At 41.2% G+C, this 23,257-nt stretch overlaps 1 protein-coding gene across 1 annotated transcript in view; it reads right to left on the bottom strand.

The window, feature by feature from the left end:
* Nucleotides 1-23,257, bottom strand: part of ATRN (attractin) — a 122,843-nt gene that overhangs the window by 11,146 nt on the left and 88,440 nt on the right. The window contains exons 25-26 of the mRNA XM_027766461.1: nt 7,060-7,138; nt 2,632-2,739 (exon numbers count right to left, since the gene is read on the bottom strand). Coding sequence (XP_027622262.1) covers nt 2,632-2,739; nt 7,060-7,138 — 187 coding nt within the window. The remainder of the gene's footprint in view (nt 1-2,631; nt 2,740-7,059; nt 7,139-23,257) is intronic.

Genomic DNA, 23,257 nt, shown 5'->3' with positions numbered 1-23,257 from the left:
CCCCCGTGCGGTCTTCCATTGCCGGACGCGGTGGCTGCTGCTTCTGCGGGGGCCTTCTTTCGTTGGCGGGCGCCGCCGCTCCGGGGGCATGAGCTCCCGGGCGCCCCGCGCTGTTTTCAGATTTTTTGAGCACATACTCAAAAGTGAAATTGCTGGATCATATGGCAATCCTATTTTTAAAAATTGTTATTATTATTATTAAATTTGCTGTAGGGCACATACACTCACCAGAAGAAAAAGAGTGAAAGTGAGAAAGTAAGCCACCAGGTCTGGGACTCAAACCATGGGCAGCCATGTAGGAGTCCAGCACCTTAACCACTATGCTGGCCCCAATAATTCTATTTTTAAGTTTTTGAGGAATAGCAATACCGTTTTCTAAGGAGCTGTATCATTTTAAATTCCCACCATTAGTACACAAGATTCTAATTTCTTCACATTGTAGATGATTGTTTTTCCTCTGGTTGATTTTAAGGTTTTTTTATTTTTTGGTCTTTGGAGTTCTATAGTTTCAATATGATAAATTCAACTGTAGCCTTCCTTTCCTCTTGCTTTCTTTCTTTAATCTTATGATTTATTTTGCTTTCAGAATCTGTATAACCAATGTCTTCCATCAGTTCTGGGATATTCTCAGCTATATCTCTGAATATTCCCCCTCACTCATTTATTCTGGGATTCTGAGAGTACGTATGTTGGATCTCCTTATTCTATTCTCTATATTCTTGTATCTTGTCATGTTTCCCATCTCCTTATCTTTCTGTGCTATATTCTGTGTAATTTTTGCAGTTTCATCTTCCAGTTTATAAATTCTCTACTCAGTTGTTTCTGGTGTGCTGTTAAGTATGTAAAATCAGCTATTTATTTTACAAATTTCAACTCCTTTATTTTCCATTTCTACCAGTTCCATTTTTTTCTTCTTCAGATCTGTTTGGCCCTTTTTGACTCTCGTGGCTTCTTCATCTTTATGTTTCCATCTTTTAATTCTTGAGCTATTTCATACGGGGTTCTCTTAAATTCCTTAGATATCAGTTCTAACATCTGAAGTCCTAAATCCATCATCTGTTGTTTGTACTCTTATTCACGGTGACTGTCCTATTCTTTTTGGTGATCTTTAATTGCCTTATTCTGATATGTAGGAGTCCTACGGCACTGAATTAAGGAATTTTTCCTACAGAGGGGATTTGCGTCTACCTCCACTGGGAGTCAGGATGTGTTAGTAATCTGGAGTCTGGCTCATAGTTTTGTTTTGTTTTGTTTTGTTTTAAGGGAAGAAAGGGGTAGTTCCTGCAGATCTTACCTACTTTTTGTGAACTCAGTAATGCTTTAATAAGTATGTTTTAGGATATATAGCTGTTTCTTCCAAGCATCTGAAGTATTTCATCATTTTGCTAGAGGAGAAAATCTTATCACTTCCTTCATCGTTTGGGGGTATAAGAGATACTGATTTTTCACAGAATATATAGTGAATTATCATTATTCTGTTAAAAAAAATCCCCAAGAGGGACCAGCAGTTAGCATAATGGCTATGTCTCTGGACTCCCATGTAGTCGACTGCAGTTCGAGTCCCAGATCTGGTGGCTTAAACTCACGCTGGGCGTGTGTGCGTGTGTGCCCAGGATCCTGAGAGGAGAATGGAGGAGAAGGGATTGTGGCATGGCCATCCCCCCGGGGGGTGATTTCTCGCTTTCTATCTCTCTGTCCCTCTCTGTCTTTCTGGTGAGTGCACGCACTCTATAGCAAAAACCTCTAAAAAAAAAAAAAAAAAAAAAAAAAAAAGGGAACAACTCCACACTTACGGTTTTGCCTGTATCTGTTGGACTCCCACGTAGTCGACTGTGGTTCACGGCCCGGACCCGGTGGCTTAAAACTCGCGCTGGGTGCGTGTGTGTGCGTGCCCAAGATCCCGAGAGGAGAAGGGAGGAGAAGGGATTGCAGCGTGGCCATCACCCTAGGGGGTGATTTCTCACTTTCTGTCTCTATGTCTCTCTCTGTCTGTCTGTCTGGTGAGCGCACGTGCCCTATAGCAAAAAAAAAAAACCTCTCCAAAAAAAAAAAATCCCCAAGATAAAATTATAAAAGATAATGGTTCAATTTAGCTATTTTATTATTTTGTTATTAAAAGGGCATGTGTGCTTGCCAGAGAGCCACATAGGGGGTGGGAGGCATGAGAAAGCATTCCCAATGGGGAATGGGGGATGTTTATGCCACAATCTCTTCTCCATTCTCCTTTTGAGATTTTGGGCATGCATGTTTTTCAGGCTGTTGGGTCTTGAACTTGCACTGTGGAGTTGTCCATGTGGTATTCAGCTGCCTTAACCAACACACCATTGGTTGGCCCTGATTTAGCTATTTTCAAATAAAAATGTTCAAGTATTATGCTGCAGAATACTTAAAAGACTATCAGACAAATAATTTACATTGTAAAATCCCCTGAATACAAGACAGTTTAATGATATGAACCAAAGAAAATGAAATGAAAACAGAATACCAGACAACATCAGTATTTCAGCTAATTGTTAAAAAAAAAAGAAAGAAAAAGAAAAATCAAGAAGCAAGAGAATTATTTTCCTAGACTTACAAGAAGCCTGAGTTTTGCAAAGTTCAGGTACATGGTCTTTTGAACCACATTCTCACCTTTATACTCCCTCCAATAAGATCGGGAGGCTCTTCATCTGTTTCCAAGGCAACATTTACTGAAGCAAAGGGACGGCTGGCCATCTGTTGCATCTCTCGAAGAAGTTGCTAATAATAATAATATGGTAAGCATTAATGCAAGAAGTACTGAGGGGATGTTATTAAAATATTTCATATTAAAAATACCCTAGTATCTCTGATTCAAGCCAATCAAGTCAAAATAATACTTTCATGACAGCTGGAGAAAATTGGACATGGGCCAAATATTAGATAACATTAGGATTAAGTTTTGTTGGATGTGACAATGGCATTGTCATTATATTATAAATGTCCTTATCTGTTAGAAATACATATTAAAGTACTTGTGAATATGATGTCTGCTTGTTAAATGTGTAAAATTATATAGCCCCATCTCTTCATGTTTTTATTATTGAAGCCAGGCACCCTTTCCCCCCACTCCCCCTGCAATTTGAAAACTTGAACCAGGTATTTGCACAGCAACAAAAGCCTGTGCCTTGTTACACAGCAGGTAGGAACTGAGAGAATGAGGAACCCTTCATTTAGAAAGGCGATATAAGCTAAAAACATAAACAAATGTTGAGAATCTGCACAGTAGAGGGACCAGCAGGGGCTCTGGATTTGAGACTTGCATGTGAGATACTGTGTCCTCTCCAGCTGTGTGTTCTTAAGAAAGGTGTTTAAAGTTTCTGGGCTTCAGTTTCCTCCCCTCTGAAATGGGTTTTTATCCCATACGATTGTCACTAGGGTCAAAAGAGAGCCTATGGCCCAGTCTAACACAGAATGAGTGGCCATTCATGTCTCTAGACCAAAGATATTAGAGATCTTCTGGGCATGTTGAAACTTTGAGTTATGTCATGGGAGATAAAAGAAGCCTTACTTTATGAGACCAGCAGTTAGTGCAATGGCTATGTCACTGGACTCCCATGTAGTTGATGCAGTTCGAGTCCCGGACCTGGTGGGTTAAACTCACACCGGGTGCGTGTGTGTGCGTGCCCGAGATCCTGAGAGGAGAATGGAGGGGAGGGATTGCAGTGTGGCCATTCCCCCTGAGGGGTGAATTCTTGTTTTCTGTCTCTTTGTCTTTCTGGCGAGTGCATGCACCCTATAGCCAAAGGAAAAAAAAAAAACAAACCAACAACAACAAAAAACCACCCTCAAAAAAAAGGCTTTACTTTAAATGACCTCCTTGGAACTACTGTGGGACAGAATCATGGACTAGGTATGTCATGGCTGTGTTCTAGAAGGGCGTTTTTATATTAAACATTCTCTCTCTCTCTCTCTCGTGGTTTTTACCATAGGGCACATGCGCTTGCTAGAGACAGAGAAAGTGAGAAATTTCCCCTGAGGGATGGCCATGCTGTAATCCTTTCTTCTCTTGTCTCCCTTTGGCATTTGGGGCACACATCCACATGTGGCCAGCTTGATTTTCACATACAAATGTGGTCAAATGGGTCCAGAACTCAAACCACGGTTGGCCAGGTGGGAGTCTAGAGTCTTAACCACCATGCCACCTGCTGGCCCCTTAACATTTTCTAAGAATATCAGTAATAGCATGCTATCTAAGCTCCTGGCCTAACTTACTCAACAAGTATAGACAGCAACTTTCCCTCCATGTTCTGTGCTTTCCTAAGTTTTGGGTCACTGTGAAAGAGTTCTACTTTCTCCCAGGTCGCAGGATAATGCCTTTAGGAAGAGCCAAGGGACCAGCAGTTAGCATAATGGCTATGTTGCTCGACCGTGGTTTGAGTCCCAGACCTGGTGGCTTAAACTCACGCCCGGTGCGTGCGCATGCGTGCCCAAGATCTCGAGAGGAGAATGGAGGAGAAGGGATTGTGGTGTGGCCATCCCCCCTGGGGGGTGATTTCTCGCTTTCTGTCTCTCTTGTCTGTCTGGCAAGTGCACGTGCCCTAAAGCAAAAAAACCTCTCCAAAAAAAAGGGAAGAGCCAAGAGACCGTGTGTAAAAAGCATTTTAAACAGGGCCTGGTACATAGCAAGTGTCAGCTGCTACTATTATTGTTGTTATAAACAAAGTAATTTCTTTTACAAATGTGAGAGAGAATAAATCGTGACTGACATGTTAGAAATGATTAAGTATATTCTGAACAGTCAGGTTCACAATTACAGAGAAATTCCATATTACCAGGATGAAAGTTGAGTTTCTTAGCTGGTCAACCACATACTAAGCATAGTTTTCCAAAAAAAACCCAACTTTTTATAAAGGGTGTTCATCTTCTCATTTTCTTTCTTACATATGTTGCAAATAATTTCCAGTTAATCGTCTGTCTTCCGTGCTATTATTTCCCATAAATTTCACTAATTTTTATTCTGACAAATCTCTAATGCATTATGCCTCAATAATCTTTTATGAAAATAATTTAGTTTCCTTCCCAAGAGTAACAAAACTTATCTCTTTCTCTTTGTGCACAGTCTAGAACATCCAGAACAGAGTTACATGACTGTGGGGATGACGGGATGATTAGAATCATGGGCTATAAAAGCAGAAATCCCTAGTTCAATGCCAAGTTGTTTCTTAGTAACTATGTGATGTTACTTTGCTTCTTGAGGCTCAGTTCCTTCATCTACAAAAAACGGGTAGTGACAGTACTGATTTTATAGGGTTGGCATGAGGTTTAAACTAGTCAGTCTATGTAAGACCATTCAGAATGGTGTCTGGAATTTAGAAATGCTAATGTCAGCCCTTATTATAACTAACTTGTCTGGATTTTATTGGTTACAACCTCTAGTGTTTTCTTATCATGAGTGATGCTGGTTATCTAGGTATTGTTTAGTGTTAAAAAGGTATTGTTGAGTTTACTGAGTTTTATTTTTAAATTAGGAATGGGTGTTAAATTTCAAATGATTACTTGGCCTCTACTAAGAATTTAGAGAGGTTTTTTTTTTTTTTTTTAAGACCCACCGATATGTATTTTTTCTTTTCGAGAGATTTTTGTTATAGAGCATGTGCGCTTGCTGGAGAGACAGACAGAAAACAAAAAAATCACCCCCTAGGGAGGATGGTCATGCTGCAGTCCCTTCTCCAGTCTCCTCTTAGGATCTTGGACACATGTGCTCGTCGTGAGTTTTAAGCTGCTGGGTCCAGAACTCGAATCGAGGTCAACTATGCGGGAGTCCAATGACATAACCATTATGTCATTTGCTGGTCCCTCTAGAGATCAGAAGTATTCAGGAGGATGTGCACGGGTTATACCCAAACACTGCACCATTTTGTACAAGGGACTTGGCGGGGGGGAGTCCTGGAACCAATCCCTTGGAGATACTAAAGGATGACTATATGTATGAGCATTGCCAATAGCAACAGTGCAACACACATAATGATTAAAAGAAAGTCCAAGTAATGGTGCAAGTGAAAGCTGCAATAAACAAAGTTTTTATGTTGTAATTTTAAGCAAAGTTTATTTATTTGTATCTGTCTCTGGCAAATATTTGCTTGACTTATTTCTTTTGGACTGCAGCCCTGGAAACAAATCAAGACTCACTAAAAATTAAAACTCAGTTAGAAATTTAATTAGACCTACATTTATCATTCCTTGAATAGTGAGAAATTTTTGAGATGTTCAAGTGGTTGATTCACTCTCATTCTTAGGAAAGGCTCTTGTGAAGGCCAGTGCCAAACCTTAGTGGTGGCCACAGCTATGCTAAGGAACCTTCGGGTGTCTGGCCCCAACCAAGGATTTGGGATTCTGATATGAAGCATAAAGCTGTCATCTCTAAGTCCATAAGTAGAGTTTCCGAGACGAGCAGCTGGCGTAATGGCTATATCACTGGACTCCCATGTAGTCGACTGTGGTTCGAGTCCCAGACCCAGTGACTTAAACTCACGCTGGGCGCATGTGCATGCGTGCCCATGATCCCAAGAGGAGAATAGGGGAGAAGGGATTGAGGCTTGGCCATTCCCCCTGGGGGGTGATTTCTCGCTTTTTGTCTCTCTGTCTCTCTCTATCTTTCTGGCGAGCACACGCACCCTATGGCAAAATCCTCTCCAAAAAATAAATAAATAACTAGAGTTTCCTTCTAGAAAGTTAAAACCCTGTGGTGCAGGATAGGCTTCATGTCGCACTGATCTAAGGAAGGCTACTGAGCCGATATGGCAGAACCACTTATTAGGGGTGAGGAGGTCTTCAAAAAGTTCATAGAAAATGTATATTATGACAAAACTATGCATGGATTTCAATTTTAAACATGGACTTTATTTCATTTTTTTTTTTCACGAGCTTTTTGAAATCCCCTGATGCTGTAAGAATGGATGGCTTTATTCTTACTGTGGATATGCCTATCCGACAATTATCTCTAAATGGCTAAAACTGACTTGCCTCAGAGAAAAAGAAAGGAAGAAAGTTTTTACAGGGCTTCTTTAATTTTTATCCACCTGAGGCTCAGTGACTTACCTCTCTACGCCTGGAAGCCCAACAACTTTGTTTGATCTTCCAAACCACAGCAGCCACCAGGAGCAAAGAGAGGAAACAACTGTGAGAAAGGAAAGTAACCAGTTATTATCCCAGCCCCCAGAATCAGCACCACTGTCACCCACACTTCAGGCCAGGCAGTACAATCCCCAACACCAACCCCAAGCTCCAATCTGCTGCTTCACCACAACAATGTCCCAGCTCACTAGAAGCAAAGTGTGAGTGGAGCTTCCTGACTGACCTCTATACTGCACCATTCCTACAGGATACTCAGTGAGGCTCTGGCCTCCCACTGGGTCTTTATCAGAATGGCTCATCATAGCTTTCCCAAACAAACAAAATAATTCCAAGGTAATTATAACAAACAACAGAATGCTACTTAATCAAATGATAGCAAACATCTACACGTGCACTCTAAGAAAAAGAAGAGTTAATAAAGTAATAATCGGCTTTGCATAAGGAAGGGGTAAACAGAAGAAATGTATGTACGGTGGTCAATATATATTCAATAATACTTTTACAAAGGAATTAAATATATTTGTATAAAATAAAACACATATAAGATGATCAAACTCAAGCCAACTACTTTACTAAGAATATTGAGAGACCACTCCCAGTGGTCTTGTAACTGCAAAAAACTTCAATGTTTCCTTATCTGTCCACCAGGCATTGAATGTTTAGAAAAGCTACTGTCATAGCAAAGAGAATGACTGATTTCTGGTTAAGAGGAGGAATGAGTCTAACAAATAAATCTCTTAGGTACTGCTATGAATAATTCTTAAACTCTCATTTTTACTCCCTTGTAAAAGGGATTCACTACAGAGTACTTTTTTAGCATGTTACATGCAGACGTAGGGCTCTCTGCCCAGTGCTGTCAGGTACCTCTTGCCAAGCTTTGTGTTGGCAGGCTGGGGTCAGCATGCACACAGCATGTGAGCACACCCCACCATGACACTGTGACAGCCATTCAGGGTGGCTGGAGAACAGCACTCAAAGATATAGGATGACTTTCACGAATAGAAACCCAAGGTTCCCAGACCCCTCCAATAGGTATCCTAACAAAAGACTGTCCCCACAGACATGCACCTCCAACTCCAGGGTTACCACTCAGTAGAGCTTCAATTTCTTTTTTTAAAACATTTATTTATTTATGTATGTATTTGTTGTGGTTTTCAAGCTGCTGGGCACAGAACTTGAACCTCGGTCAGCCATATGGGATCCCAGCATCTTAACTACCACGCCACCTGCTGCTTTCTATCAATTTCTTTTCTTTTACTTTTTTTCTTTGTAAAGAATTATTTTTATTTAACTTTATTTATTTATTTATTTGACCAGAGCAGGACAGAGTGAGAGAGAGAAAGGGAAAGTGAGAAAGCAAGCCACCAGGTCTGGGACTCAAACCATGGTTGGCCATGTGGAAGTCCAGCCCCCTTAACCACCAAGCCACCTGCCGGCCCCAGCTTTCTATCAATTTCTATCTTGTAGGGCCTCTTTGTCAATCTGACACTGCCAACACTTTTTCCTCTCTGACAGTATGCATTGTTCTTTTACTCAATACTTTACTGGGTGGGGGTCCTGTTCTAGGTTCACGGAATATGTTGATAAACAGAATAAAGATCATTTTCCCATGGAGTTTGCTTTCCAGCTGCAGGAAACAAATAGGAAGCAAAATAAATAGGCAAATTAGAAAGCATGTCAGAAAGCAGCCCTACAGAAATAAAAAGGTGACAAGGGTCAAAGGTTCAGGAATACCAGTGGCACCCAGGAGCAGGATGGTCAGAGCAAGTGGGTTCTTACTTTCTAAGAAAGTAACCTTGGAGCACAGACTTGAAGAGACATGGAAGGCAGCTTGTGGCCGATGGATGTCTACAGAAGTGCCCCTGGACAAAAGGGTCCATCAGTACAAAGCCTGAGGCAAGGATGGGGTGGCTGGAAGAACCTTGAGAGGCTAGCATGGCTGGGGTGGAATGAGTTAGGTCAGAGATCCAGTGGAGGTGAAGGGAGATCACTCAAGGCCTTGCAGGCATTATAAGAGTATTGGATTTTACTCAGTGGGACAAATAGCCAGTGCAGGTTTCTGAGCAGAGAAATACTATGATTTAACTTATGCCGAGAAAACCATTAGAACAGGAAGGACAGAACCAGGGAAACTAGTTGTCTAGATGAGCGATAAGGGTGGCTTAAACCAAAATGGTGGTAGCAGGCGTATAAAAAGCACTTTGAAATCTGAATATAACTTAAAGGTGAAGGCAACAGGAATTCCTGATAGGGTGAAAGCAGGGTATGGAAGAAAGAGAAATCTGAATTTTTGGCCCGAGGGACTTTGTCATCAACTTAGAAGGAGAAGGCTATGAGTGGTACAAACAGGAGATGACAGATCAGGAGTTCCACTTCAGACAGGATGAGCCCTGAGACTCTACCAGAGAGCCAACCAGAGAGATGTCCTGAGCTGATATACGGGCCTGCGAGTCAGGGCTGGGGATGGCATTTGGAAGTCATCGGCATATATACGGTATTTGAAGTAATAAACTCGGATGAGGTCATGAGGGGAGTATATATAGATAGAGGGGAACATCTTGGAGGGCACCCCAACGCTGAGAAGTTGGGGAGAACATGAATAATCAGTAAAGGAGTCTTTCTGTGCATAATCTTGGTTTCTGTTATGTTTATTTATTTTTAAGGTTCTTGCCATAGGGTGCGTGCACTTGCCAGAGAGACAAAAAGAGACAGTGAGAAGGAAAGTGAGAAATCACTCCTCCGAGGGGGGACGGCTATACTGTAGTCTCTCCTCTTCCTGGGATTTTGGGGGCACACACACACACACACACACACACACACACACACACACCAGGCATTATTTTCAAGCCACAGAGTCTGGGACAGTGGTTGGTCATGTGGGAGTCCAGTGCCTTAACTACACCACCACGTGGTGGTCCCATGTTTATAATTTTAGTGCCTGAACTGGCTCCTCCTTCCTTCTAGAGAGTGAAGCTTTTTAAATTTTATTTTAAAAAATTATTTTATTTAACTTTATTTATCATTTATTTATTTTAATTTGACCAGAGAGGGACAGAGTGAGAGAGAGAGAGAAAGTGAGAAAGCAAGCTACCAGGTCTGGGACTCAAATCGTGACCAGCCATGTGGGAGTCCAGCGCCCTTAACTACCATGCTACCTGCCCGCCCTGAGGGTGAGGCTTTTAGAGAATGGTTATCTATTTCTATCCTCTTAAGTCTGGACTTCCTAAAGCTACATGCACCTCTTGGGCTGGCCTTGACCTCTGGAATGGAGAGATGCTTTCCCCCAAATCCCTGGGACCTGCCCTTCTGCAGTCTATTCAGAATTAGGTCCAGAATAGCAGGATCCTACATCACTCTATCTTCTGGAAAATGAAATGGTCAGCAAAATATCTTCTGTCAATCTGGCAGGACTCTTAGGAGTTCAGATAATAAAAAAGGGCTGGAGAAGACTGAAGGTAAAAAGGTGCTCCTAGCTCAGAGCCAACAGACACAGCTCTGGGGAGCTGCCAGGGTGTTCAGAATGGCAGCACCACACAGTTCCTTTCTCCTTCTCTGCCTGTGCTGAGCAATGGAAGACAGCAGCTAAGGCAGGGAGCTCTGGCTGGGCAGGGCAGCAAGGCAGGATTGGGGGGGGGGTGTCTCTCATGTAGGACAAACCTGCACCCCACTCAGCAACACATTCTGCCCCTACTCCACACTCAATGGAGATTGCAGCAAACAGTACCCACAGAGAGGAAACATGGAATTTTCAGTACCACCAAAAATCAGACATTTTTGAAGAAAACAATATGCAAGAGAGATACCAAACAACAATAAAAACAAAACTCTGGGGGGACCAGCAGTTGGCGTAATGGCTATGTTCTGGACTCCCATGCAGTCAACCGTGATTCGAGTCCTGGACCTGGTGACTTAAATTCATGCTGGGTGCGTGAGTGTGCGTGCCCAAGATCCCGAGAGGAGAATGGAGGAGAAGGGACTGTGGCATGCCCATCTCCCCCAGGGGGTTATTTCTCGTTTTCTGTCTGTCTGTCTCTGTCTTTCTGGAGAGCACATGGCGCCCTATAGCAAAAAACTCTCCAAAATAAATAAATAAATAAAATAAAATGAAACTCTGGAGACCAGCAGATGGCGTAATGGTTATGTTGCTGGACTCCCATCCAGTCGACCACAGTTTAAGTCCTGGCGGCTTAAAACTCATTCCAGGCACGTGTATTTGCATGCCCAAAATCCTGAGAGGAGACTGGGGGAGAAGGGACTGGAGTGTGGCCATCCCCCGTGGGCAGTGGTTTCTCGCTTTCTATCTCTCTCTCTCTGGTGAACACACAGGCCCTATAGCAAAATACCTCTCTAAAACAAATAAACAAACAACAACAACTGAGGATCTTTATTAGTGGCAATAAATAAGACTTCAAAATAAAATAATTTGACAAAGAAATGTAAAAACTTTATTCATAAGACCAAAACAGGCTATGAAAAGATATTAGAAATAAAATACAAAAATTGGGCTGGCCGGTGGTGTAGTGTTAAGGTAGCTGGATCCCATATGACTGACTCCATGTCCCAGACCTGGCAGTTTGAGAACCATACTGGATGTGTGTGTGTGTGTGTGTGGGGGGGGCGCGCCAAAATCCTGAAAGGAGGGAGAAATGTAGGGGAAAGGATTGTGGCATGACCATACTCACTGGGGGTGCTTTCTGCCTTTCCCTATCTCGATCTCTTGCTGGTGAGCTCACATGCCAAGAAAGAAAGAAAGGTAGGAGGCAAGGGAGGAAAGAAGGAAGGAAGTGGGGGAGGAGAAAGGGAAGAAAGAAGGAAGGAAAAAAGTAAGAAAGAGGGAAAGAAAAGAAAAAAATATAAATGTTAAAAATTTAAAAACTCATTAAATAGGCTCCAAGAATGGACCCAATTTGGAGCAAATTAATAAGCTAGAAAGTGCTGCCAGATGCAAGTGCATAAAGGAAAATGTGAGAAAGAGAGTGAGAATCCAGTTAAGAAATCTGCAGGTTAGACCTGGAATCTCCCTCATTTATCTAAAAGAAAATTTAAGAACAGCGAAAAGAATTAAGGTAAAAAGTAAAAAAAAAAAAACAAAAAATGTTTCAAAACTCAAGAAATACACGTCTCCACACAGAAGGGCCCCCCATGTCAAGTAGCAATTCTTTCTAAGAACTTTTCTAGAGAATTACCTTAGGATATAGTTCTGGCTAAAAGGAAACATGTCACAAAGGAGAAGACGTGAGACACAAAATCAGTAAAACTTTTAGAAACAGCCAATCTGGGACCAGCAGATGGCGTATCAGTTATATCGCTGAACTCCAACATGACCGACTGTGGTCTGAGTCCCAGACTGGTGGCTTGAAACTCACACCAGGCACATGTGCATGCGTACCCAAAATCCCAAGAGGAGAACAGAGTAGAAGGGATTGCAGAATGGCCATCCGCTCTGGAAGGTGATTTCTCACCTCCTGTCTCTCCAGTGAGTGCATGCACCCTATAGTAAAAATCTCTCTTAAAAAAGAAAACAAAAACCCCAGCCAGTTCTTGTAGGAACTGGAGTCATGAAACTGCCAGGCCATGTTCACATCCCCTCAGCGGTCAGATGACCTCTCTCTCTCCTTTTCCACCTGGTTTCCCATGCATTATGCTCACCACGTGGATGGGTCTAATACTAACCCAGTCCCTGAATCTTTCAGCTAACTCAGGGTTTTTTAGTGTCAGCTGAACTTCAGAATCACTTTAAAACATCCCAAAGATCAGGTCCCATGTTGGACCAATGAAATCATCATCTCTGGGAGGTGGGACCCAGGATGCTGCTCTCTTTAAGCTTCCTGAGAAGTTTTTTTTTTTTAAAGAATTATTTTATCTAATTTTATTTATTTATTTTTAATTTGACCAGAGGGGGACAGAGAGAGAGAAAGAAAGTGAGAAAGCAAGTCACCAGGTCCAGGACTCACAAAAACCCCAGCCAGTTCTTGTAGGAACTGGAGTCATGAAACTGCCAGGCCATGTTCACATCCCCTCAGCGGTCAGATGACCTCTCTCTCTCCTTTTCCACCTGGTTTCCCATGCATTATGCTCACCACGTGGATGGGTCTAATACTAACCCAGTCCCTGAATCTTTCAGCTAACTCAGGGTTTTTTAGTGTCAGCTGAACTTCAGAATCACTTTAAAACATCCCAAAGATCAGGTCCCATGTTGGACCAATGAAATCATCATCTCTGGGAGGTGGGACCCAGGATGCTGCTCTCTTTAAGCTTCCTGAGAAGTTTTTTTTTTTTAAAGAATTATTTTATCTAATTTTATTTATTTATTTTTAATTTGACCAGAGGGGGACAGAGAGAGAGAAAGAAAGTGAGAAAGCAAGTCACCAGGTCCAGGACTCGAGCCACGGTTGGCCATGTGGGAGCCCGGTGCACTTAACCGCCACGCCACCTGCCAGTCCCAAGCTTCCCAAGTAGTTCTAGAGCTGAGAGCCATGAACTAAGTGTAAAGGGCTCTCAGAACCAATTTAAAATTTGTAGGAGAGGCCTCACATTGCCCATTCTTCTTTGCATGTCAAGCTGTAGGATAGTTTGTATCTGCTGCCTGTAAGAAGTGTTGGTCTCTGGGGTGAACATGCCAGGGGAAAACTTCAGAGGAGCGAATTGTGTGAGGTTGTGAAGGAGCAAGAATAAGACAGGTCAGTGGGATCTCAGACATCCCCCTGAGGCAAAGGCACAGAACTATCAACAGATTCAGGAGATGCCCCCACCCTTCTGGCCTCTGCAGTTCTCACATGGCCAAAAAGGAAAGAAGTAACAACTATTATGAGCCATAGGGATTCAAAATGCCAAATTTTTGAGAATGCAAAATGGTTTTTTGGCCCCACCCTGGAGGAACATGGTACATGGTTAGTGTCAGTGAGTTCTTGCTGCCTGGCACTAAGCAGAATAAAACATGTTTGGGGACCAGCAGTTAGTGTAATGGCTATGTTGCTGGACTCCCTCGTAGTCAACTGCGGTTCGCGTCCCGGACCTGGTGGCTTAAAACTCACGCCGGGCGCGTGTGCATGTGTGCCCAAGATCCTGGGAGGAGAATAGAGGAGAAGGGATTGCGGCGTGACCATCCCCCCTGGGGAGTGATTTCTTGCTTTCTGTCTCTCTGTCTGGCGAGCGCAAGCACCCTATTGCAAAAACCTCTCCAAAAAAAAAAGAATAAAACATGTTTGGAGGGATGGGAAAAAATTTTTTTTCCTGTGATAACATGATACCCAGTAGTTTCCTTTTGAAATCTACATTTCTATGGAAAGAAGAGATTTCCTTGTGATAAGGAAGAGAATTTTCATCCAATTTTCAGCACTCCATATTGTTGGCATTGCATTATTTGGTACTAAACTGGGCACATTCTGGAAAAGGCTAAAATAAGAGAGTGAGTGTCTTGCTGAGTGGATGGTATAGCCTTCGACCTGAGGAAATAACATCCTGCCTTCACTCACTGACAAGTTTCTGGAAGCCTATCAAAAAATAGTAAAAATAGTAAAGTTACATTCTTCAGGTAAATTAAAGACAGACAAAAGAGGACTAGCCATTAAAATATAATAAGAGATACAACACTCAGGAAGAAAATATAAAAAAAGACGGACAGATATGCCTGGTGAAAAACACCATAAATGGGGAGCCAGCAGGTGGCGTGGTAGTTAAGGTGCTATGCTATATCCCACATGACGAACAGCATGGTTTGAATCCTGGACCTAGCAGCTTGAAAGACATGCCCATATGTATGTATGCCCAACATTTCAAGAGGAGAATGGAGAAGAAGGGACTGTGGCATGGACATCTCCCCTAGGGGGTGGTTTCTGTTTCCTTCTCATTGTCTCTCTCTCTGGTGAGTGTGAGTGCCCTGAGGCAAAAAAAAAAAAAAAAAAAAAAAAAAACAAACAAACTAAAAAACCCCAAAAAATTGAGGGCAAAAATAACTGAGGACAATCTAAAAACCAGTCAAAAGAGGAATGATTAAATAAAATATGATACATTCATATACATGGGAAAAGTTGTTCTAAAAAAATGAGGTGAATTTTCATATGAGAAAAGTAAATCAAAGAACTTTTTGGAGTAGAAAAGCAAGTCTTTTTTTTTTTTTTTTTTTTTTTTTTAAGAGAGATTTTTGCTACAGGGTGTGTGTGCTTGCTGCAGAGACAAAGGGACAGTGAGAAATCACCACGTAGGGGGGATGATCGCACCACAATTCCTTCTTCTCCTTCAGATTTTGGGCACAAATACACATGCACCTGGCATGCATTTCAGGTTGCCGGGTCCAGGACTTGAACCACTGCCACGTCAGCGATGTTGGAGTCCAGCAATGTAACCATTATGCCATCCGCCAGTCTCAAAAAGTAAGTTATAAAATATAAAATATAAAAAGTAAGTAAGGGGCCGGCAGTGGTGTGGTGGTTAAAGGCACTGAACTTCCACGTGGCTGACCACAGTTCGAGTCCCAGACTTGTTATCTTGCTTTCTCACTTTCTCTCTCTCACTCTGTCTGGTCAAATTGAAAAATGATGATAATAAATAAATAAATTATTATTTAAAAAAAGAAAAAAGAATATGTAAGTGAAGCAGGCAGCTTGAGGTTCAGCAAGAGTACAGCCATTTTGAAAATAAGAAAGGCCTCTGGGGAAAACAATCAAACCAAGTGCTGAATCATGGAGAGGCCTGTTTGAGGAAAGGTTAGATGAGAAACCAGGAATGGATATTTGAACAAAAACAGGAATTAGGATAACTGCTCAAAGGAAAGCAAGTAACCAAGTGACTTTGATTGTAAGGAGAAATGTTTTGCATATGCTTGTATCTATAAATACTGAGTCCATGCTGAGCTTTCTGAGACAGGCTAGTGGTGCTTGCTGGCTGTCTCCTTGTAACCCGGTTGCAGAAAGACTTCCTTCTTCACCAGTCTTTGCCTCTTGTTTCACTGACCATGAGTAAAAGCAGCTAGACTTAGTTTGCAGGAAACATAAAGAGGGAGCTTATTTCATAAATCAAAGAATAAGAAAACCCACAATTTGGACCAGCAGTTAAAGTAATGGCTATGTCACTGGACTCCCACGCAATCAACCACGGTTCGTGTCTCGGACCCAGTGGCTTAAAACTCACGCCGGGCGCATGTGCGTGCGTGCCCAAGATCCCGAGAGGAGAATGGAGGAGAAGGGATTGCGGCGTGGCCATCCCCCCTGGGGGGTGATTTCTTGCTTTCTGTCTCTCTGTCTCTCTCTGTCTGTCTGGCGAGCGCACGCACCCTATGGCAAAAACTTCTAAAAAAAACAAAAAAAAAAAACAAAAAAAGAAAACCCACAATTTATGTGCAGTGCATATACAAAGAGAAAGATTTCTGGGAACAGATACACCAAAATGTTAACAGTGATAATTTCTAGAGAACAGGATTGGGCAAGTGTGAATTTTTACCCTTTTTATTTTTTAAGGCAGAATGGCTACCACATTAAGTATTTTTCTTTTCTTTTTTTTTTGGAGGTTTTTACCATAGGGCACGCGCACTCGTCAGACAGACAGAGACAGACAGAGAGATAGAAAGCGAGAAATCACCCCCCAGTGGGGATGGCCATGCCCAATCCCTTCTCCTCCATTCTCCTCTTCGGATCTTGGGCATGCATGCACACGTGCCCGCGTGAGTTCAAGCCACCGGGTCCGGGACTCGAACCGCGGTCGACTTCGTGGGAGTCCAGTGACACAGTCATTACGCTAACTGCTGGTCCCTTTTACCCTATTGTTATTTACTTACTTTTAAAAAGGCTTATTTGTTTACTGTTTCAGTGAGAGAAAGAGAGACAGGGATCCCCCAATAGGGTCTTCACACGGTGATCTACCCCTGGTTTCAGCTGCCGTAGATCACAGACACCTGTACACACACCCAGCATGCTCAGGAAGGGCCAGGGTAGGCCGAGTTGTGTGCCCACTGTGCCACCACCCCCACTTTATTCTTATGTTGTTTGAAGTTTTACAATGAACGTAAATTACTTTTGGTATTTTCATAAGAATTCTTGTCTTCATGCTGGCTTTCTACTTTAAACAGTTTTAACAAAGATTTAATGTTTTTGCTTTCCAATAACCTGGATTAGTTTAGTGTGTTTATCATACCTTTTTATGTTGCCCCTATATACCCTTTTTCTTTGCATTTTCATTCTTTTTGCATTACATTTCATTTGTCTAGTAATGTAATGTGTTTACATTACATACGTCCAACAGAAACGTAATGTGAGCCACATAAGTAATTTTCAGTGTTCTAATAGCCACATCAAAAAGGTAAAAACAAACAGGTAAAATCAATTATAATAAATCATTTTTATTTAACCCATGATAGTCAAAACATTTCAACATGTAACAATATAAAAATTAATGAAATATTTTAAATTATTATTTTTTATTAAGTCTTCAAAAAACCTAGTGTGTATGTTATAAACACATCTCAATATGAACACTAAATTTTGTTCATTTAGATGGGGCCTTGCTATGTCATGATCCTCCTGCCTAAGCTTCCTGAGGAGCTGGCCTTGAACTTGAACACTAAATTTTCATTGGAAAATATTTGATCAATATTTAGATTTCATAGAATTCACATTTGAAAAATAGATTTACATATCCAAGTTGTTTTAAATATACTTAACATTTTCCAGTAAATGAATCGAGTATTAGCTTTTCAATTATTTTTAAGTTAATTAAAATGAAGTAAGATGTAAAGTTGGTTTCTCAGTCAAGTGCTCATGGGCCGCACGTGACTAGTGGCTACCAAGTCTTTACCGACCTAGTGGTTTGTTTGCTGCTATCTACTTTTTAAATACTTCATCACTTAAAAACAAATTAGAACCATTTAAACTATTAGGTTGTCGGGAAAGTTATGATATATTTTTTCTATGTTTTCTTTTTTTTAAAGAGGTTTTTGCCTTAGTGGGCATGCGTTCACCAGAGAGAGAGAGATAGAGACAGTGAGAGGGAAAGTAAAAAATCACCCCCCAGGGGGGTATGGCCATGCCACAGTCCCTTCTCCTCCATTCCTCCTGGTATCTTTGACATGCACATACATGTGCCCAGGTGTGAGTTTCAAGCCACCAGGTCTGGGACTCGAACTGCAGCTGGCCATGTGGGAGTGCTGTGACTCGCTAGGCAGTTTGCTGGCCCCCACATTTTTTCTATGTTTTCTATGCAAAATGTGTCATGACTTTTCCAACAACCCAATAAATCTGTTTCCTTAGTAGTGTATTATATTAAATCACCAGTCAGTCTGGGCAGGGGTCAGTGCTATAGTGATCATGATAGTTGGACAAAATGTTCACTATCTGGGAAGGGAAGTGACCTGTCTCACCATCACATCCTACAAACACACACAGATTTCTTTCTTGGTCACTTTTTATCTAGATACACTATTATTTTGAACCATTTTAATTATCAAAAGAACACAAACAAATGTGAATTTCATTTTTGTTGTTAAAACATAGAAGTAGAATTAATTTTTTCCCCTTAGAAATACCAAATGTCTTTATTAAATTGTTTTTTCTCCTAGATTGGAGAGATACAACCAGCTGCTTCTGGGGAGAGAGGTCATCATCCAGAAACTAATTAAAGGCTACACTGGACACTAGGTCTCTCCAGGGAATAAAATGTATTATCAATCAATGTAGAAAAAGAAACTACGAGTGAACTTTATATTGAAAGAGCAAGTTAGGAATTTGTCAGTAACTCCCATTCTCAACCTTATCAGCTCAAAGGAGGCAAAAGTAGGCCAAGTAGCATGTTGATGAATCTTGACACGAGGCCATCTGCTCCCCAGCATCACTCTGGGACTTCTCCTTTCATAGTACAGAGGAGAAGAGGCCACGGAATGGCTTACTAAAGAAAATACAATTGTAGGGACCAGCAGTTAGCGTAATGGCTGTGTTGCTGGACTACCATGTAGTCAACCATGGTTCGAGTCCCGGACCTGGCGGCTTAAACTCACGCCGGGTGCGTGTGTGTGTGCCCAAGATCCCGAGAGGAGAATGGAGGAGAAGGGATTGCGGCATGGCCATCCCCCCTAGTGGGGGATTTCTGACTTTCTATCTCTCTGTCTCTCTCTGTCTTTCTGGAGAGCACACGCACCCTATAGTGAAAACATCTCAAAAAAAAAAAAAAAAAGAAAAGAAAAGAAAATACAATTGTATAGTTTTCTAGCCAACATCTGTCCTTACTGATAAGAGCTGTAAGACAAGTACATCTTGGGCTGGCCGGTGGTGTGGTGGTTGGGAGTGCCGGACTCCCACATGGCTGACCATGGTTTGAGTCCCAGACCTGGTGGCTTGCTTTCTCACTGTCCCTCTCTCACTCTCTTACTCTGTTCCTCTCCGGTCAAATTAAAATAAATAAATTAAATTAAATAATTCTAAAAATAAACATTTAAAAAATTTATATCTCTGAATACCACAGACATTGATTGATTGATTGACTGACTGTATGCATGCAAGGTTTTTTTTCAGATAGGGTCTTTCTATGTCACAATCTTCTTGCCTCAGCCTGCCAAGTAGCTGGGACTACAGGTACATGCTACTGTACTCAGCTTTCTCTTTCAGGGCTAGGAATTGAACCAGGGTCCCTTTGTAGCCTCAATTCACTGAGTAGCAGAGTTCAGCTTATTCAGTATGGCTGAGCTAGAAGTGATTTTTAAAATTAATCTTATGTATAGCAACTTTGCTAAATTCACTTATTAATTCTGATGTGTAGATTCTTTTAAAATTCTATGAATATAATGTCTCGAATATGATTATTCTGTTTTTTCCTTGCCAATCCTTACATATTTTATTTATTTTTCTTGTTCTACAGTGCTGACTAGAACCTCTATCACAGTGTTGGAAAAGAAATGATAGTGGGTGTCTCTGGCTTATTCCAAACTCAAATTTCTAACATTTTACCATTAAAAATGTGGCTTGTTGCTGACTTTCATTTCTTATCGTATTTCACATCATATTATTTACTTTCTATATCTTTTATTATATTGAAAGAAGTTCTTATTCCTAGCTTCTTTTTGTTTTGTTTTAATTTGCTACAGGGCATATACACTTACTTGGAAGAACAGAGGAGGGAGGGGCTTAAAGAAGCACCCCACCTTCCAGTAGGTGGTAATGGTCACATTTAACCCCTTTCTCCTCCATTTTCCTCTCTGGATCTCAGGCATGCATGTACCCATGCCTGGCATGTTTTTCAAGGTGCTGAGTCTGGAACTTGAACCATACAGACATCTGGGATCCAGTTACTTTAACCACCATGACACCTGGCTGACCCCACCATTCCTACACTATTCCTAGTTTTAAAAGAATTCTTTATTTATATTTTATGAATACCTATTAAATTTTATCAAGTGCACTCCCTCCTTTAATGAAAATAATTATATCATTCTCCTGTGCAATTAATGTGAATCACACTGTGTTTCTGATACTAAGTCAATCTTGCAATTCCTAGAATAAACCAACTGGGTCATGATACAGCAGTAGCCTTTTAATATTACTGATAGATTTTGCTGCATTCAAGACTGAGAGTAATCTCCTTTCTCATCATTTTCTTTCTTATCAGGTTGTGCTAGGTTTATAAAATGAATCTGAGAGTGTTCCTTTTCTGTTGTCTAGATTGGGGTTAATATTTTTTTCTTTTCTTTTTTAAAAAATTTATTATTATTATTTTTTAATTTGCTATAGGGCATGCATGTCACCAGACACACACACACACACACACAGAGAGAGAGAGAGAAAGAGAGAAAGAGAGAGAGAGAGAGAGAGAGAGAGAGAGTGTGTGTGCCAGGGCTGGCCATGTGAATGTCCAGAGCCTTAATCACTACACTACACTAACTGTTGGCCCCTCTTTTCCTTTCTAAAAGTATTTATTTATTTATTTTTATTCATTATCATTATGTTTTAAAAATTTGCTACAGGGCAAGTGTGCTCACAAGAGAGAGACAGACGTGTGTGCACGCGCGCACACACACAGACAGAGAGAGAGAGAGAAAATGAAAAAGTAAGCTGCCAGGTCTGGTACTTGAACCATAGTCGGCCATGTCTGAGTTCAGCAACATAACCACCTGCTGGCTCAGATACTTTTTTTTTTCATTAGTTACTAAAGAAGCCAACTGGGCCTTGAATTTTCCCTGTGCAAAAACTTAAATTACTGTCTTTAAAATATATATAGAAGTATTCAGGTTGTCTTCTGTGTCAGTATTAGAACGTATTTATGTATGTATTTATTTTTATTTCAATGGTTCCATTCCATCTATTCCATTTTTAAATTTATTCATATAAAGTTATTCATAAAATACTTGTCTGAAGGGAAAAAAGTCTGTAGGATTTATAATAATGCCCTCCTTTTATTTCTAACATTATTTACCACACTCCAAGTTCATCTTATCAGGAGTTATTATTTTCAAAGACCCATTCTGTGGCTCTTTTAATCCTTTCTATTTCCTTCTTCTAGATCATTAATTTTTGCATTTATTTATATTCCTTCCTTTTTTCCATCTTTCTTAAGTTTAATGAGTAGTTCTTTGTGTTATTTTCTTTTTAGTTTTTTGCCATAGGAGTGTGTGCCCACCAGAGAGGGACAGAGCGAAAGAAAAAGTGAAAAATAATCTCCCAAAAAGGATGGCAACACCACAATCCCTTCTCCTCCAGTCTCCTCTCAGAATTTTGGGCACATGTGCCCAGCATGAATTTCAAGCCACCTGGTCTAGGAATTGAACCATGGAGTTGGCTCTGTGGGATCCAACCGCCTTACCCTCCACACCACCTGTTGGCTCTAGTAGCTTTTTTTCTGAAAAGGGATGTCTTTTTCTTTTTTGAATATATGATTTTAAAACAAAGTTTATTTATAGGAGAGAGACCAAAGTGAGCAAGAGAGACTGAGGCAGTACCTCAATAGGGTCTTGACATGTAATCCACCTCTCCCATTCAGTCAGCCCTGGATTACAGACAAATGCATGCCCAATGTACTAAGGGAAGCCTCTGGACTTGAACCCGGAACCTTTCTATGTAGGACTGTCTTGCAGAGCATCACATTTTACTACTGTGCCACCATCTAGTCCCCTGAATATATGCTTTTAAAGTGATTCTCAACCCTAGCTGCACTCTGGAATCTCTTGGGCAACTTTCAAATGCTTGGGTCCCACCCTCAGAGATTCTAATGCAGTTGGTCTGAAGTGTAGCTGGAATATTAAAAGTTCCTCAAATGGTCCAGCCATCGTGGTGATAGGGGACGGGATACCATGCATGATGCTAGAGCCACACGGGAGGCTCAGGTTCAGATCCTGGATTGACCTAAACACTCTGAGTGTGTCTGCATAAGCTGAGATTTTGCCCAGCTATAAAGCAGGGAGGAAGTGGTGAGGCAAGATCCTGTCAAGGGTACCTGCATTCCTCTCAATAAATAATTAGCATAACAATAACCTATAATCCTCAGACCAACTAAGAAACACATTAAAAAAAAAAAAAGAAAGCTCCTCAAGTGATTCAAGATGCAGCTAAAGTTGAGAACCACAGATGTAAAGCTGTACCTCTAAGTATAACCTTAAATGTACCCCACAACTTTTTGATATTTTACTCATCATTCAGCTCAAGTTCAAGTTGTTTTAAATTTTCTATTGTGATTTAATTTATGTAATGTTTTAAAACAGGAAAATGCAATTTATGGTTTGAAAAGTCAGTTAAATGGTATCTCTGAGGAAGAGGCAGGGCCTGTGGCTGAGGGAAGCACAAGAGGAATGGCCAGTGTTGGTAATTATGATGTCTCTTGTTTCAGGTGGTAGTTACACAAGGGTCTTCAATTTGTGCTAATTCAAGGATAATTCTAGGATATGTAAATGTTTCTGTAACTTTATATTACATTTCAATATATTTAAAAAAAAAAAAAACAGATAATAGAGGGACCAGCAGTTAGCGTAATGGCTATGTCACTGAACTCCTATGTAGTCGACTGCGGTTCGACTCCCGGACCTGGTGGCTTAAACTCACGCCAGGCGCGTGTGTGTGCGTGCCCAAGATCCCAAGGAGAATGGAGGAGAAGGGATTGCGGCATGGCCATCCCCCCGGGGATTGATTTCTCGCTTTCTGTCTCTCTGTCTCTCTCTTTCTGGAGAGTGCACATGTCCTATAGCAAAAACTTC

The sequence above is a fragment of the Tupaia chinensis genome, unplaced genomic scaffold (assembly GCF_000334495.1).
Source record: "Tupaia chinensis unplaced genomic scaffold, TupChi_1.0 Scaffold143574_1, whole genome shotgun sequence".
NCBI lineage: Eukaryota > Metazoa > Chordata > Mammalia > Scandentia > Tupaiidae > Tupaia > Tupaia belangeri.
This window is presented reverse-complemented; position numbering and strand designations above follow the sequence as displayed.